General features: G+C 36.9%; 1 protein-coding gene across 1 annotated transcript in view; it reads left to right on the top strand.

The window, feature by feature from the left end:
- Positions 1–15,380, top strand: part of LOC126184350 (rho GTPase-activating protein 100F) — a 294,918-nt gene that overhangs the window by 108,706 nt on the left and 170,832 nt on the right. The window contains exons 11-12 of the mRNA XM_049926729.1: positions 2,125–2,298; positions 4,014–4,216. Of these exons, the coding sequence (XP_049782686.1) occupies positions 2,125–2,298; positions 4,014–4,216 (377 nt within the window). The remainder of the gene's footprint in view (positions 1–2,124; positions 2,299–4,013; positions 4,217–15,380) is intronic.

Genomic DNA, 15,380 nt, shown 5'->3' with positions numbered 1-15,380 from the left:
GACTTACCAAACAAAAGCACTGGCAGGTCGATAGACACACAAACAAACACAAACATACACACAAAATTCTAGCTTTCGCAACCAATGGTTGCCTCGTCAGGAAAGAGGGAAGGAGAGGGAAAGATAAAAGGATTTGGGTTTTAAGGGAGTCATTCCAATCCTGGGAGCGGAAAGACTTACCTTAGGGGGAAAAAAGGACAGGTATACACTCGCACACACACACATATCCATCCGCATATACTGTGTAAAAGGACAGGTATACACTCGCACACACACACATATCCATCCGCATGGATATGTGTGTGTGTGCGAGTGTATACCTGTCCTTTTTTCCCCCTAAGGTAAGTCTTTCCGCTCCCGGGATTGGAATGACTCCTTACCCTCTTCCTTAAAACCCAAATCCTTTTGTCTTTCCCTCTCCTTCCCTCTTTCCTGACGAGGCAACCGTTGGTTGCGAAAGCTAGAATTTTGTGTGTATGTTTGTGTTTGTTTGTGTGTCTATCGACCTGCCAGCGCTTTTGATTGGTAAGTCTCATCATCTTTCTTTTTAGATAACCTTATAAATACTTTGACATGTCCTATATCCTTGTAAAAAGAGATCTACGGATGAGTAAAACCACCACTACTACTACTACTACTAATAGAAAGTTGCAATGCTGTTCTCAAATATTTGTGACAAAACATGAAGAGTTTTTACACTTTTTAAAGAGTGATTTGAAACTCAGGTCATTGATAATAATAAATATCTTTAAATTATGTGCCATAATGCTGGTTTCGGAGCATATTATCCACTATATAGAAATGTAGAAGTCAGCAACAATAACTATTTTGTACTTTGTCAGTTGTAGAGTGATTATCAATACTGTATAAAAACAGAGGTAAAATTATTGTCTGTTCATAACATGTTGGAAAGCCATTTTGACAGAGAACGAGTGACTGAATGAGTGAGTGAGAGAGAGAGAGAGAGAGAGAGAGAGAGAGAGAGAGAGAGTAAGAGAGAGTGATAGGAAAGCATGGAGAAGGTTTGCTCAAGTATAGTGGAAGTGAGGGAGCAAACATCTCCATGTTGTCAAGCCTGAATAGGTGTGGATGTGGACAACAATGAATAAAACTGCATTGCAGCTGAAGTACGGTGCTCTGTAAAAGGGCATTTATTACCACTGAGTGCAGTTCATGGAAAGGCAACTGATCTGTAGACACGAATTAATGTGAAACTTCCTGGCAGATTAAAAATGTGTGCCAGAGCTGGCCTCAGACCTGGGACCTTTGTCTTTTGAGGGCAAGTGCTCTGCCAACTGAGCTATCTAAGCATGACTCATGAGCCGGTCTGGTGCACAATTTTAATCTGCCAGGAATTTTGAAATCAGTGCTTACTCCACTGCAAAAGGAAAAATTATTTTTGAAAGGATATTTTGACAAGGATATTTAAATTGTGGTGTGTCAAATTAAACTACATTACACAAAAGAAATGAGGCTTTTCACATTGCTAAATGAGTATTTTCAAGATCATATTAGAACAATAACAATTTGCTTATATTGAACTGTATCCTTACACTGAACAAAATTTTTATCTTACCTCCTGCTTTTATTGCTCCAAAAAAAGGAGCCTTAAAATATCCAACTTGAGAAATCATCCATAACTATTTTACTGATTTTATATAGAATGAAACTACTTCTATTTAGGAGAACACTAGATTTTTGTGCTTGGTTCTAATCTACAGAGGTCACAACCATCTTTCAATTTTACATTTCATGTTGACTTAAGGTTGCATTCCTGTGCACCAGACCTCAGAGTTGCAAGCATATGAGTTACAATTTGTTAAGAATTTTGTATTCATTTTAGAGATTTATTTTGTGAGCATAAGTAAAGTAGTACTGGTGAATGCAATTTTTAACTAATGACAAACAGTACTCTTTTCTAATAAAGAGAGGAACTTTGTCAAAGACACCACATTCTTTGTCTTTGCTGAATTTTCTACATCACACAGTTTGTTTATAATACTAATTATGTGGCCATGGATTTATAAACAAATATTCCATATTTAATTGTGATTTAATAAATATTCTAATTTCAATTACTTTTTCTGTTATATTTTAAACAAATGCTGATAATTGATATTTCAGAATTTCTTAAGTACAAAATGGACAAACCAGTCACCGCTCTTGGCAGTGAACCAAATGCCCCAGCAGAGCCTGGAATCAGTGGACTGCTCTGGGTACATCTTCTGGCTGGCAGAGGTCTCCGTGCCACTACCTCAACCTCAGCTGCTTCAACACCATCTGGGACCTCTGCTATTGGTAATATTTCATGCAGACCAGGTGTAATTAGTGCAATCTGTCTTGCACTGTAAGTTTCATGTGAAATGGAGATGTTTATGGGTAAACACAATGGAGTACTTGTGTGGCAGTTAAACTGCAAAATTGATGATTTACATAGCCATCCTGCTTTTAACGACCATTACTTGTGATGTCAAGGAAAGTTGGGGATGGTATAATAGAAATATTATGAAAAGGATAGATTGCTACTCACCATATAGAGGAGACACTGGGTCACAGACAGGCACAACAAAGAGACTGCTACCGATTTTAGCTTTCGCCCAAAAGTCGTTCTTCTGAAGTACAAAACATGCACATTCACACAAGCACAAATCACATACATATGGCCACTGTCGCTGGTCACTGCAGCCAGAGACAGTGGTCATGTGTGTTTGAGTTTTACTTGTCGGAATGCATGTGTTTATTACTTCATGAGAATGTCTTTTGGGCAAAAGGTAAAATATGTAGCAGTATTTTTGTTATGCCTGTCAGTGACTCAAAATCTCTATACAGTGAGAAGCACTCTATGCATTTCATAATACTTGTCATATTTTACAGGACAGAATACAGAATTACCACATATTTTTCTGCAAAATTTGCACAAAAATATGCAACACACACACACACACTAATGAATAAACTATGAATTATTTGAAGTTATAGTGAATGAACAGAAGTTAAAATGTGATTGTGAAAGTCAAGAGATCTACAGTAGAACAAGAAAAGCAGACCAATATAAAGTTGGTTTAACTTTCTGCTTCATCTGTTTGCATTACAACATGTTCTTATAAATTAATTGTTGTACAATGACAGTTAACTACACCCTTCATTTTTAATGTGGTACCTTCATAGTACCATCACAGACTGACCTGACAGTTTTTGCAATTTGCTGTGGCTTACTTTTACACTGTACAGTGTTGTCTGGAAACGAAAACAAGCAATAAATGTTGCAGGCAGATTCAAACTGTAATGTGGGTCATGATCATGTCCTAATAATTCAGCTGTTAAGAACATTACCTGTGAAATACAAAGTTTTGGTTTATCAGGCACCAAATTATGTAGTTAAATCATAAAATGACTCACATTGTTTCTCAGACAGTTTCCTTCAGTATGTATTACATTACACAAATCTTAATAATTTTACATACATTCTAATGTAGGCCAAAGATATGTGGTAAGTTACATCTGCCTATTTTCTACTAAAGTTCTCTCAAATATCTACATCATTCTTATATAAAAAATGATAATTTTACTTTAAGCACCAGATTTTTTTTATTCCATAAGGATAATTGTTTTCCTCTAGCAGAATCTATTGCTACATTTTAAGCAAATAAATATCTCATATCACTGAAATTCCAAGGAAAAAGTACCTTGTATGATGAAGCTTGAAACTGGAATTAAAGTTTCAGAAATGAGACCTTGTGGTCTGAATCACAAGGGAAGACACAATAAATAGCTATTATGTTATAATTCATACTCTATCTCTGTAAACTTCTGTTTCTGAGAAAAATAAAATATGTTAATAGTATGTTATAGAACAATTTTCTCAAAACATTTATTTTGCATTGTTCAGTTAATATTACATCCTGTTCTTTCAGTGGATATGCCATTTTTGGTTCTTGTTTAACTGTCTTTGAGATAGTTCATGTAAAACATGTAAATTTATGTTTTTAAGTCATTACAACTTTCATTTCCAGGAGGCAATGCTACTTCAGGACTGAGAGATTTATATTGTGTTCTGGAATGTGATCGGGTACATAAAGCAAGAACTGTTGTAAGGACAGGAGATCTTGTGTTTGACTGGGATGAAACATTTGAGTTAGATTTGGTTGACAACAGAGAACTAGATTTCCTAATATATTCATGGGATCCTCAGTACAGGCACAAGCTGTGCTACAAGGTAAGTAAACATAAATTCAAACAAATGAAAAATTGTACTCTTATTTGAATAGTTTTCTTCATCTGTTTATTTCATATTTTTATGTATTGTTGTTGTATTCAGGGTGTCCTGTTTATCTTGACCACCCTAAACAACTTTTTGTGTAGAAACAAGAAGAAAACTGTACCCGGCAATTGTTGTTTAGCTACTAGGAGAACATTAAGCCACATGATTATATTTCTTGTAACTTTGTTCATTATAAATATATGATAAGATTTATGTCTTTTTAAATAATATGCTATGTTTTTTATTCAGTAATTAACTTACCCTCCTTAATACCTGTTCATAAAAATGTTTCACCATGTACTATTCACATAAAAATGATGTTATTAAAAATGTAACATGAAACTGACTTTCACTCTCCTGTAGTGGCACACAATGCAGGTAGAAATTCCGCCTTATTTTCATTGGTGTACATTGCACTCCAACAAAACTTTCAACTGAAGATGGTTGACTGAATGACTGGTATGCATTTTCCTTGTGTTTCCATTTGTTTACCATCAACTTCAGCAAATGGACCACTCACATTACCCCACTTATCTGCACTGCAAGTACATGAAAGTCAAAATTAATTTTGTGTTATGTTTTCAATAACATCATGTTTATGTGAATTTTTGGACAGGTCTTGAGAAGAGGAAGTGGATTATCACATAAAAATATTGGGTGCTGTTTAAAAAAAGACATACTGCTGTTGATGTCTTCATAATGAGCAAAGTTACTAGAAAGGCAGTCATGTTGATTAAGGTCCCCCTGGTAGCTAAGCATCATTTGTTTGCTGGGACAGCCAGTATGTCTTGCATCAAGCTTCGTAGAGATTTTGGTTCCATGCATTTACAATGAAACAATATGGTACAACCCTGGCATTTGCTTGAAGTTATTTGAAGAAGTAATAGGAAATGCAATTTATAATGGGTAGACTGATATTTAATCCATGATGGTCCCATAAGTAAACTTTTTATCTTGTAATTGTGTTGCCTTACATATTTGATACCGTATAATAGCCATTCCTGAAAACTGAACACTTTTCTAAAGAAATTTTCAATGAATTGTGTGACTCTCTGCTACATATTAAAGCGACTAAGAGAATTGAAATGTAAATATTTAGGTGTATGAAATTACTATTATAGGTTGTGTTTTATATGTTCCTTAACATAGGTTGGTGGTTCAGTTTATTATAGCTTAAGGGGAATGGAGCAACCAGAATGCTAAAGATATGAAACCACTCTCACCCTAAGCTGAATACAGTTATTATTGTCATAAAGACAAAATATGCTGTTTTTAAAAGGCTATCAAGATTATCTTCTTGTATAGGCCCGAAGCCAAGATGTAAAATCTGTTCAGTATATGCTATTCAGTGACATCAGGCATAGATATATGTGGCAGTGCTAACTGCCAATGTCAACAGCAACTGTCAATATCGACACAAAAAACAATGTACAAGTGTACTTCTTTGGAAATAATTGTCTTTGTTGTCCTGTTCCTCTATTTTTCTTGTGTCTCATGCTATGTTGTAAAGTGTGCTCTGATTACATTGCACTTATGAGAGTTAATAAAGTGTTAAAGTATATAATTTGTGGTCTCAGTGCTTGAGTATCACTGGTACCCACTGCCATATGAATCCCTACATTGGTGACCCATGATAATGGTTTATGTTTTACAAACTTAGTGAACATGCCATACAGCTTCTCACCTACTGAAGTTCATGAGAAGCTATTACGGCCTTTTTCCAGATTTGCATGGTGCACCAAACTCTATGGAACCACATAAGTCTGATAATGTGAGTGTAAGAGACTTCCAACTGCTTGCCACATGTATTCTTGCATGGGCTGATGCCACATTCAAACATTCAATGCAGCCTTCCATTGACGTGATTGACTTTTGTTTGATGGAAAATCATCATAGGTTTATATTTAGTTGTGCTGCAGAACACACACTTCATACCAGTATACAAGTGTGGCAGCAATGCCTTACTCCTCCCATTGCAATGTGTGCTATCACACTGGACATCCAGGTGACAAAACCATTTTTAATCATTGATGGAGCGTGGCCAGCTGAGCCGTGCCATAAGATTTCCATGGTCGCTACCATGTCACAGCCAATCAACAGGTTTCCGCTTGCTGATACCTCCCAGATCAATAATGTTGGTACCTTACAAACACTTTCCCAACAGTTACACTGTATAATGGACTCCACCAAATCTTCCACAGTTCTTATCAGATCAACAACATACTTGATTTGTGCTCAGAAAATCAGTTCTCTTTACTAACAACATTTTCAATGATGCTGCAAAGTACTTCACTTTACTGTGCCACATAGGCAGTGTGCGATTTGCAGGGGGGGATGGGGGGGATTCCCCCCCCCCCCCCCCCCCCCCCCCTCTGCATCAAACTATCCCCTTCTCTGGTTTTAGTTTATGCATCCCAACCTGGGATGTTTATTTCCCAAGCACTGGAGTAAAACTTTACATATAATTTAAATTTGTGGTGCCGAACACTGAAACTTTACTATTAATATGTTTGCTTTTTAATTTTGAAAAAGTGTTATGTAGTAGTTAAGCATTTCAAAACATTTAGAACTAAATGACAAGACGATGCACGCCACATTTCCGTAGCATGCCACAATGTTGCAAGACGTTGCCCCAGCGTAAACGAGGCTTTAGAACCAGGTCTGTATTGTATGGTGGATGTGATGTGTTGCGTACGAAACTAAAACCTGCAATCAGATCCAAACGTCGTGAAAAACTGTGAAGAGGTGTCATCCTGCAACAAGGAAACGCTCACCCACATTCTGCCAAACGGACAGCCGACGCAATAAAGAAGTTGAGATTCGAGGTTCTGGAACATCCACCATACAGTCCAAACCTGGCTCCAAGCGATTTTCACATGTTTTGACCCTTAACGGAAGCACTACAGGGAAGAAAATTTGAAAGTGATGAAGACGTCATTGCTGTGGTGCAAAATTGGTTACAGATGCAACCAATAAACATATATTCTGATGAAAAAAAAAAACTCGTAAAATGTCGGGAAAACTGCATTGAACTCCAGGGAGGTTACGTAGAAAAATAACGCATGTTTCAGTTTTCTATCATCAGAATAAGTACAGCTTTTCACAAATGTGCCTTTACTTTTTGAATTCCCCTCGTATACCTGTATGTAGATGATTTTGTAAATAAGCTTTACCTATAATGTACTTTTAAAGATATAAGAAGGGATGGCTTTTCTGATAGTACATACGAGAGAATAGTGAGTTTCGGCATTAACATCTATTTATAAATACCTGTTTAACCATGGGTAATGCCACGGTCCAAGCTAGTAACATATATAATTATACTAACCCCCTAAGACATCCCCCCCACTGGTAAAAGCACAAATCGCCCACTGCACATAGGTGACTATACAGCTACCGTCAGTGATGTCATTCCCTTCCCACTGCCTTTAAACAAGTTCGAAGCAGCCAAGGCTGCACTGCTTCAAAGAATTGGTAAATCACCCAAGTAGCAAATCCAACAGGATATATATTCTATACCCAGACAGTTTTGGCACCACTTACAAACATTGGTGGGCTTATTGTCAAATTGATAAAAATTATTTCCTCAGTGGCAAGATGGCTAAGTGCTGACTATTCACATGCTTTAGACTGTGTTTATATAATTTTTAATCTGTATTTTAGCTGATTAATAACTATGGGTGTAATTTACACAAAAACACACATTAGCTACATATGCACACACTATCTATTCAAAATTGAGGGGGTCTTCAGAAGAAATGTTTCCTTAAATTCAAAGACAAGGACATCAATAAAACAAAGAAAAGATGAAGTAAAGAAAAGCACAGTGCTACAGCACAGTAGGGGAGGAAAGGGAACAGTGAGGTGCAAAGACTGAGAATCAATTTACACTTAACAAAAAAGAAAATGATTAGGATACTATCTTATCATAATAATGTATAAAGTGCTTAAATATGTGTAGAGTGGCACACTTATATTTTGCAGCATTTTATTACATTTAAAAAGAATAAAAAACTGGAAGTGTCTGATTGTACCTATGAATTTTTACTGGTGGGTAAAGTGAGACAGTGTCTCAAATTTTAGCAATCATCATAAGAGTGATTGTTGTCATTTTATCTTGACTTGTGTTGTGGTAGGGTTTGGCAGTAACAGTATTATAAATTTTTTTGTCACTGTTAGAAATATGAGTTACTACAGACATCATAAATTTGTTGTCTAACTCCAAACTTTTGCTGAGAAATGTCAATTTACACTCAGATGACTCTTCTATAATAATAAAGAGTTTTCTTACAAAATAAATTTTCTTTTTTGCATAAAATTCTATTAAAACAGAATCACTTGACTTGAGTGAGTGATATGAGTCTTAAGAGTCAACTTGTCTCTTGAAACACCTGTGGCAAATCATAATTCTCAGCATCAGAAGAATCTTGCAAAATTAATTCTGTTTCACCAAATCACTATCATCATCCAGAAATAATTCTCATTTTGATTTAGGTCTCTTAATGCCTTTTGGTTTTTGTCTCATTTGTAATTCATTCCTTCCTGGCATGTCTGTTGCAATCATTGTTCTTTGCGTAGGTCACTGATGAGTGTAATTTTTTCTTGGTTTAGCCTTTGAGGAAGCCTGTATATCTTCTGGAGAGAGGTAAGTCATAGGTATAAATCATTCTTGTGGTTTGGAAGAACTGCGAACAGTATTTCACTATCAAAATGTGGTGAGTATGACATATCAGTTTATGGCACAGGGCCTTTGTGAGGTCCTATGCCTGTTTCCAGACTTCCATGACGAGGCCTGTCAGTAACAAAAAATGATAGAAAATCATCCTTACTGAATACATGGCAATCAAATGGAAAAATGCCTGTCTTCTTAAATCCAGCAGTGTTATTAACTGGAGTCATCCCTTAGGGACATGCTGTTTCCACAAAATGATCAGCATTGTAACTTGAAAATGGTTTGCCCAGATGCTATATCAATCATGTATCTAAAGCAGCATCATAAAATATGCAAAATGGTTTCATGATGCTGACTTCAAGAGGCTGTAAATTTATTGGTTCAGTGATGTAGCATCATCATAATCGATTTCATGTTGTCCTTGCACAGATCTATGGCTTCTTTTGAGAGTTGGCTCTCGTGATTATCCACAAGTAACAAATCTGGATTTGATTTTGAGTTGGCTGAAAACTTGATGAAGTGCTGAATGGACTTCAAAAACATTCTGAGTACATCCATCCTCCTTTAGTGGTAAGACCTACTGTGCCAGCAGGTCACCTAATGTCACATGCTTTTTGTAATTCACACATATCGTTGGGAGTGGGGGTCGGGGTAGGCTGTTCCCAAGAGCATTTATGATACATGCTGTGACCTGTCCACCGCTCGTGGTCTCGCGGTAGCGTTCTCGCTTCCCAAGCACGGGGTCCCGGGTTCGATTCCCGGCGGGGTCAGGGATTTTCACCTGCCTCGAGATGACTGGGTGTTTGTGTTGTCCTCATCATTTCATCATCATCCAGGAAAGTGGCGAAATTGGACTGAGCAACGGTTGGGAAATTGTACGGGCGCTGATAACCACGCAGTTGAGCGCCCCACAAACCAAACATCATCATCATGCTGTGACCAATGTTCCATGTTATGGACTGATAGTTTTGTTAACCTTTTTCAAACCCATTAAGACCAAAATGTGCTATGACTTGTCCACTGTTGTTCCAGTTGCATCTATATTGAAAATGTGTGAGTCAGCAGAAAAAAATATGGAAGATGTTTGATAACTTTTTTGTCTTATCAAAGAAGTTTGACACACTTAATTTATTAAAACCTATAGTTATAGGCTAACTGAATTCTTCTACTGTTTGAAGAGACAGTTGAGGAAATATCTGTCAAAAAAGTTGCATCCAGTCAGTGGACACTTCCTAATTTTCAGTCCATGTTTTGGGTACAACAATGTTACTTTTAATATCTAATTCATAAGCTAGGTTATGACAGTCTATTCTAATAAATCCATAAAACATTTTATAGCATACACTTGAACATCACACAAATTAAACTCTAATTCTGATGGGGAAATGCAATTCACCAAATGGGACACATTTTTGAAGCATTATCTACACAATTATTTCTTAACATAGCTACTGACAGTTTGCAAGGATAAGCCAATCTGTTTAGATGCACTCCTGATGCTCTTTTTATTTTAGATCACCATTGTGATGGCTTCCTTCATTGCAGTTTCTGAAAATCTTCCTATTTTCTTATTACTCATCTTTCCCCTGGGCGTTGTATGACCTAAAAGTAGTTTTTTCAGACTGAAAGTACTAAATTCACAAAGTGAGCAAATATTGTCAGGAATAAAGAACAAGTGTTAGGAACAGTGAGACATGTCTCACTGTATCCTCATTATTCATGTCTCACTGTTCCCAATTGCAGACTTTTTTTTTCAAAATGTTTCCTGATAACAACAGCCTACACCAACATTTCTGTGTTCTAGAAAGACAGAACTTTTGAGTGGTAAGTCAAAAGCTTTGTAAATATTTGATGGTCTACCCAGAAACCAGCAACTTAAATACTGTAAAAATTTACTTTTCTTATTTCTGAGCACTAACAATACTGACAATGGAATACAAGAACAACATTGAGGCTGAAACACAGAAAGCCAAGCCATAGATGATAATTGTTAACACAGCCACGGTATGTACCAATAATGAAACCAAAATTTCAGAGTTAAACTCCTCTAACTCATTCACTGTTCCCACTCCTCCCTTACATCTGGGGCTACATGTTATCAGCAAGTACTACATTAAAAAAAAACATAAAATGTCATCAGACTATCCTTATTGAATTGAAAGTGAGCACTGTCTTCCTATGACCTCTTCAATTTTTATATAAAAAGTCATCAAATTGTTTTATGACCTTATAAGTTGTACATTTTTATTTCAAAGTCATGTTATATCATCAATAGTGGATTACATTTTTATATGGAGCATTATATCTGTGCCGAGAACAAATTTTTAAAAGAAACTGTGTATAGGATATGAATGCTCAAATAGAAGCCAATAAAAAAAAAATCATGTGCTTGAAAACTAGCAGAATAGGAATAATCTCAGACTATTTGTGTGTGAGAGAGAACATAGACAAATTAATGATAAATCTTGCTTGAGACAAGCTAGGCATGCAGATGACTCTAAATGATATCAATAGAAGTCATAGAGTGAGATGTAGGACACCAAGCTCTATGAAACTTATAGTCGAATTGGTGGAAGAAGATTCTTGACAGTTGCAATAGACATGGCACAGTAGGTTTCTGGAAGTATGTGGCACACAGATGTCTGTGTAGGGATCACACAAGTCCCATAAATTATGAGCTGGTGGTTTGTGGGCTTGGAGCTGGTGAGTGATAGTGTCCCATAAGTGTACCATCGGGTTCAGATAAGGTGAATTTGGTGGCGAAGACATGAACAACGAATTCACTACCACAGTCCTCAAATCACTAGCATGATTCTGGCATTGTGACATAGACACTTGTCCTGCTGGAAGATGTCATCACTGTCAGGAAAGGCATCAAGCATGAAGGGAAGCAGGTGATCCACTATAAAGTTCATGTAGTCCACTGTTGACATGGTGCCTTTTATAATTACCTAAGATCTCATGGAAGCCCTGGCAAATGTCCCTCATAGCACATTATTGCCCCCAGTAGCCTGTGTCCATGGCAACTGAATGTTCCAGGTAGCAGTTCACCTGAATGACGGAGTTTCTGTACTCAACCATCAATCTGGGGAACAAAAAACATGATTAATCTGACAAGGCAACACATTTTCATTGATCCATGGTGCAGTCTCGATGATCTTGTGCCCACTGCAATCATGATTGATGATATCACTGAGTCAAAAAGACAACATGGAAGGGTCATCTGCTATGGAACCCCATGTTTGATTATGTGCACTGAACAGTGTGCTCTGAAACACTTGTGACTGCACCAGTACTCTATTCTCTCATCATATGTCCTACAATTGCAGTCTATCTTGCTCTACAGAGTGCATAAGTGACACATTCTGCATTGAAGGGTGGATTCCAGCACCTCATCATATATTTGTGGTTTCACCACCCTTCAGCCATTTTCCATAGGTGCTCACTACAGCTGCACATGACTAGCTGCCTAGCTTCACCATCTCCAAGATGCTTGTTCCCAGGCACTGGACCACACCAGTCTGCCATATGTCAAAGTTACTTATGTCAGTGTATTTTCCAATCTGTGACCCATATCATTACTAGCATGATTCCCCATAAGTCTCTGCTCTACTTATTTACTTTCCTTACTCTGCCACATGCCTGCAATTTGACTAGGTGGCATTCAGTCTTACAGTGGACTGTGGTCATAATGATTTGGCTTATTAAGTATGTGACAGTGATCTCCATTTATACCAAAATGCAAAGCCAATCAACTTGAATACAGCAATCAAGAGTGACAATGTGAAACATCAGTTTCTCACAGTATGTGAAATGCTCAAATAACTTTCAGGAATGCTGCCAGATGATGTCTTCAGCAACTGCCCAAAGACGTCACCTGGCTGCATTGTTGTAAGTTATTTGAACAAGAATGTCAGTGCTGACTTCTGTGTGTTATCAAAATTGGCACAGAACGCAGGATTGAAGCTCAGTGCATCCAGAACTCAATCAGTCCCGGTTTGTCATTTTAGACTCAGTTGTCTGAACTATCTGGAATCCCTACCATTTTAAATCTTAAATAGTACAAATATAGACCTAACCCTCAGCAATAAGTCTAGGAGTAACAGTCAATGAAAACCTCAACTCTGATATGCACGTGGCTGCAGTGGACCAGAAGACTTCAGAATCTGTTCATTCCCTACAAAAATACAACAAAAAGGAGTACTTTTTTTGCAGGTGATGCTAATATTGTCAACAATCTGAGCATACATACAGAAACAGAAGAAATGGTAAACAAAGTTCTTATAACTATCATTGACTGGTTTTCTGCAAATGATCTGACCCATGATTTTAAAATGACACTACATATGCATTTCCGCACATCTAGGGGTACTACACTTGTGATAAATGTAACACATAGTGAGGAAATAATAAATAGGGTGGAAACTTCAAAATTTCATAGGTGTCCATATTGCTGAAAATTTAAACTGGTAAAAGTGCATTTTGGAACTCTTAAGACAACTTAGGTCAGCCACATTTGCTCTTAAAATCATAGCAAATCTTGGGGAGTGACAGATTAGTAAGTAGACACATTTTGCTTATTTTCATTCAATAATGTCACATAGAATAATGTTCTGGCGTAACTCACCTTTAAGAAAGAAAGTGTTCATTGCTCAAAAATTTTCTATTAGAATAATGTGTGGTGCTCACCAATGATCATCTTGTAGACATCTGTTTAAGGTGCTGGGAATTCTGATTACTGGTTCACAGTATATTTATTCCATCATAAAGTTTGTTGTAAATAATCCACTGCAGTTCAAATGGAACAATGAAGTACATAATTACAATACCAGAAGGAAAAATGACATTCATTACTCCATTTTAAGGTTGTCTTTAGCCCAAAAAGTGGGTGCACAATGCTGCAACTAAAATTTTTGGTTGCTTACCCAGTGATATAAAATATCTGACAGACAGTAATCTAAAATTTGAAAACAAATTGGAAAATTGGACAACTCCTTCTGTTCCATAGAAGAATTTCTATTACTGTAACATGTAAAAGGTGGTGGGTAGGACTTACTAACTCACAACATCTGTATATCTTTTTTTCTTTTCTGAAAAAACGCTTAGAAATGTTCAGAATGCAACCATATGTACAAATTAATTTTACAAAACTAACTACCTAAAATGTGCTTCCCTTTTGACCTGAAGACACATGTGTATTTCATATTGTTGATTATAGCGACATTATCCTCCAAGATCTTTCTCAGGAAAGCATATGGCACTTGTAACTGGTGATTAATGCTTGCATACAACATATTTCTGACATTCAACTTTTAGATCATATTTCATCATCTTTGCAGCAATCTTAGCTATGTGCAGACAAGGGCAGATACTTCCACACAGTCCATGTCCTCTACCATATTTCCTTTGTATCTCTCCTCAACCTTAAAACCCTTGTCTGAACAACTCGGCAGAACCACTCATTCCCATCATAACATTATCCTTTCAGTCCCAACAGTCACTCAGCCATAAACTCTAAGTCCTTTTCAGTAGCAGGATCCAAACTCTGCAATGATCTCCCTGACTGATATTATACCAGAGAGCTGAATAGCATGCCCATTTTTGAGAGAGAGATAGTGACATACCTCCTAAAATAAAAATTTTTGCCTTTGTGCTATGCATATCCCTTACACTATCACAAATAAGTACTCTTCTTTCTCACCAGACCTTCCTTATTTCTCATAGTATTTAGTTGGTGTAGTCTATCTCAAGGTCTGTGCCACATTACTCACTAGGTCAAAATATACCATTTTTTACATCAATAAATAAATTTTTTAGCTGCCACTATCATTATTGTTGGTCTTACTACTCTTAATTATTATTGTTATTATTATTATTGTTACTTGCTGGGGCCATCAAGGGCCACATTAAATCTTTTACATTTGGCAGTGAACTTTGCTTTCTTTCAAGCCCATATTTCCTTCATTCTTTGTGAGTGGGCAAGCATCCAGTGGGCACTGTGTCTTCTTTTTGGTGGTTCATCTTAGTGTAGCTTGTATGTCATGACCTTCTTGGGAAAGAGGTCCCTGTCACATGTATATGCAGGTCTGATGTGTTGAAGATGGAGGCCTTGTTTGTATTTCTAAACAATGGAACTATGGCTTTGTGGTTTGAACAAAATAAGTGGGAGATCTTCTTTGTCAGCTTGTTCCTGTCCATTTGTTTGAGATGACTGTAAAATCATAATCATTTTTTGTGGAATGTGTCAACAGTCTTCTCTATTTTGCCATCAACTTCCTTGTTGAAACTTTCTTGGTGGATGCTATTCTTGTAATGGGGTCCCATGACTGCCCTAATGATTCTGCACCATTTTTGCTTTGGTTCTTCGAACAGGCCTGTGTTTGCATTTAGATATAGGATTTCAGCTACAAACATAACTACTGGTCTCAAAATCATTTCATGGTGTAT

This window comes from Schistocerca cancellata, chromosome 4, assembly GCF_023864275.1.
Source record: "Schistocerca cancellata isolate TAMUIC-IGC-003103 chromosome 4, iqSchCanc2.1, whole genome shotgun sequence".
In the NCBI taxonomy this organism is placed as follows: Eukaryota; Metazoa; Arthropoda; class Insecta; order Orthoptera; family Acrididae; genus Schistocerca; species Schistocerca cancellata.
Note: the sequence above shows the minus strand (reverse complement) of the source record. Positions and strands in the feature narration are given on the sequence as shown.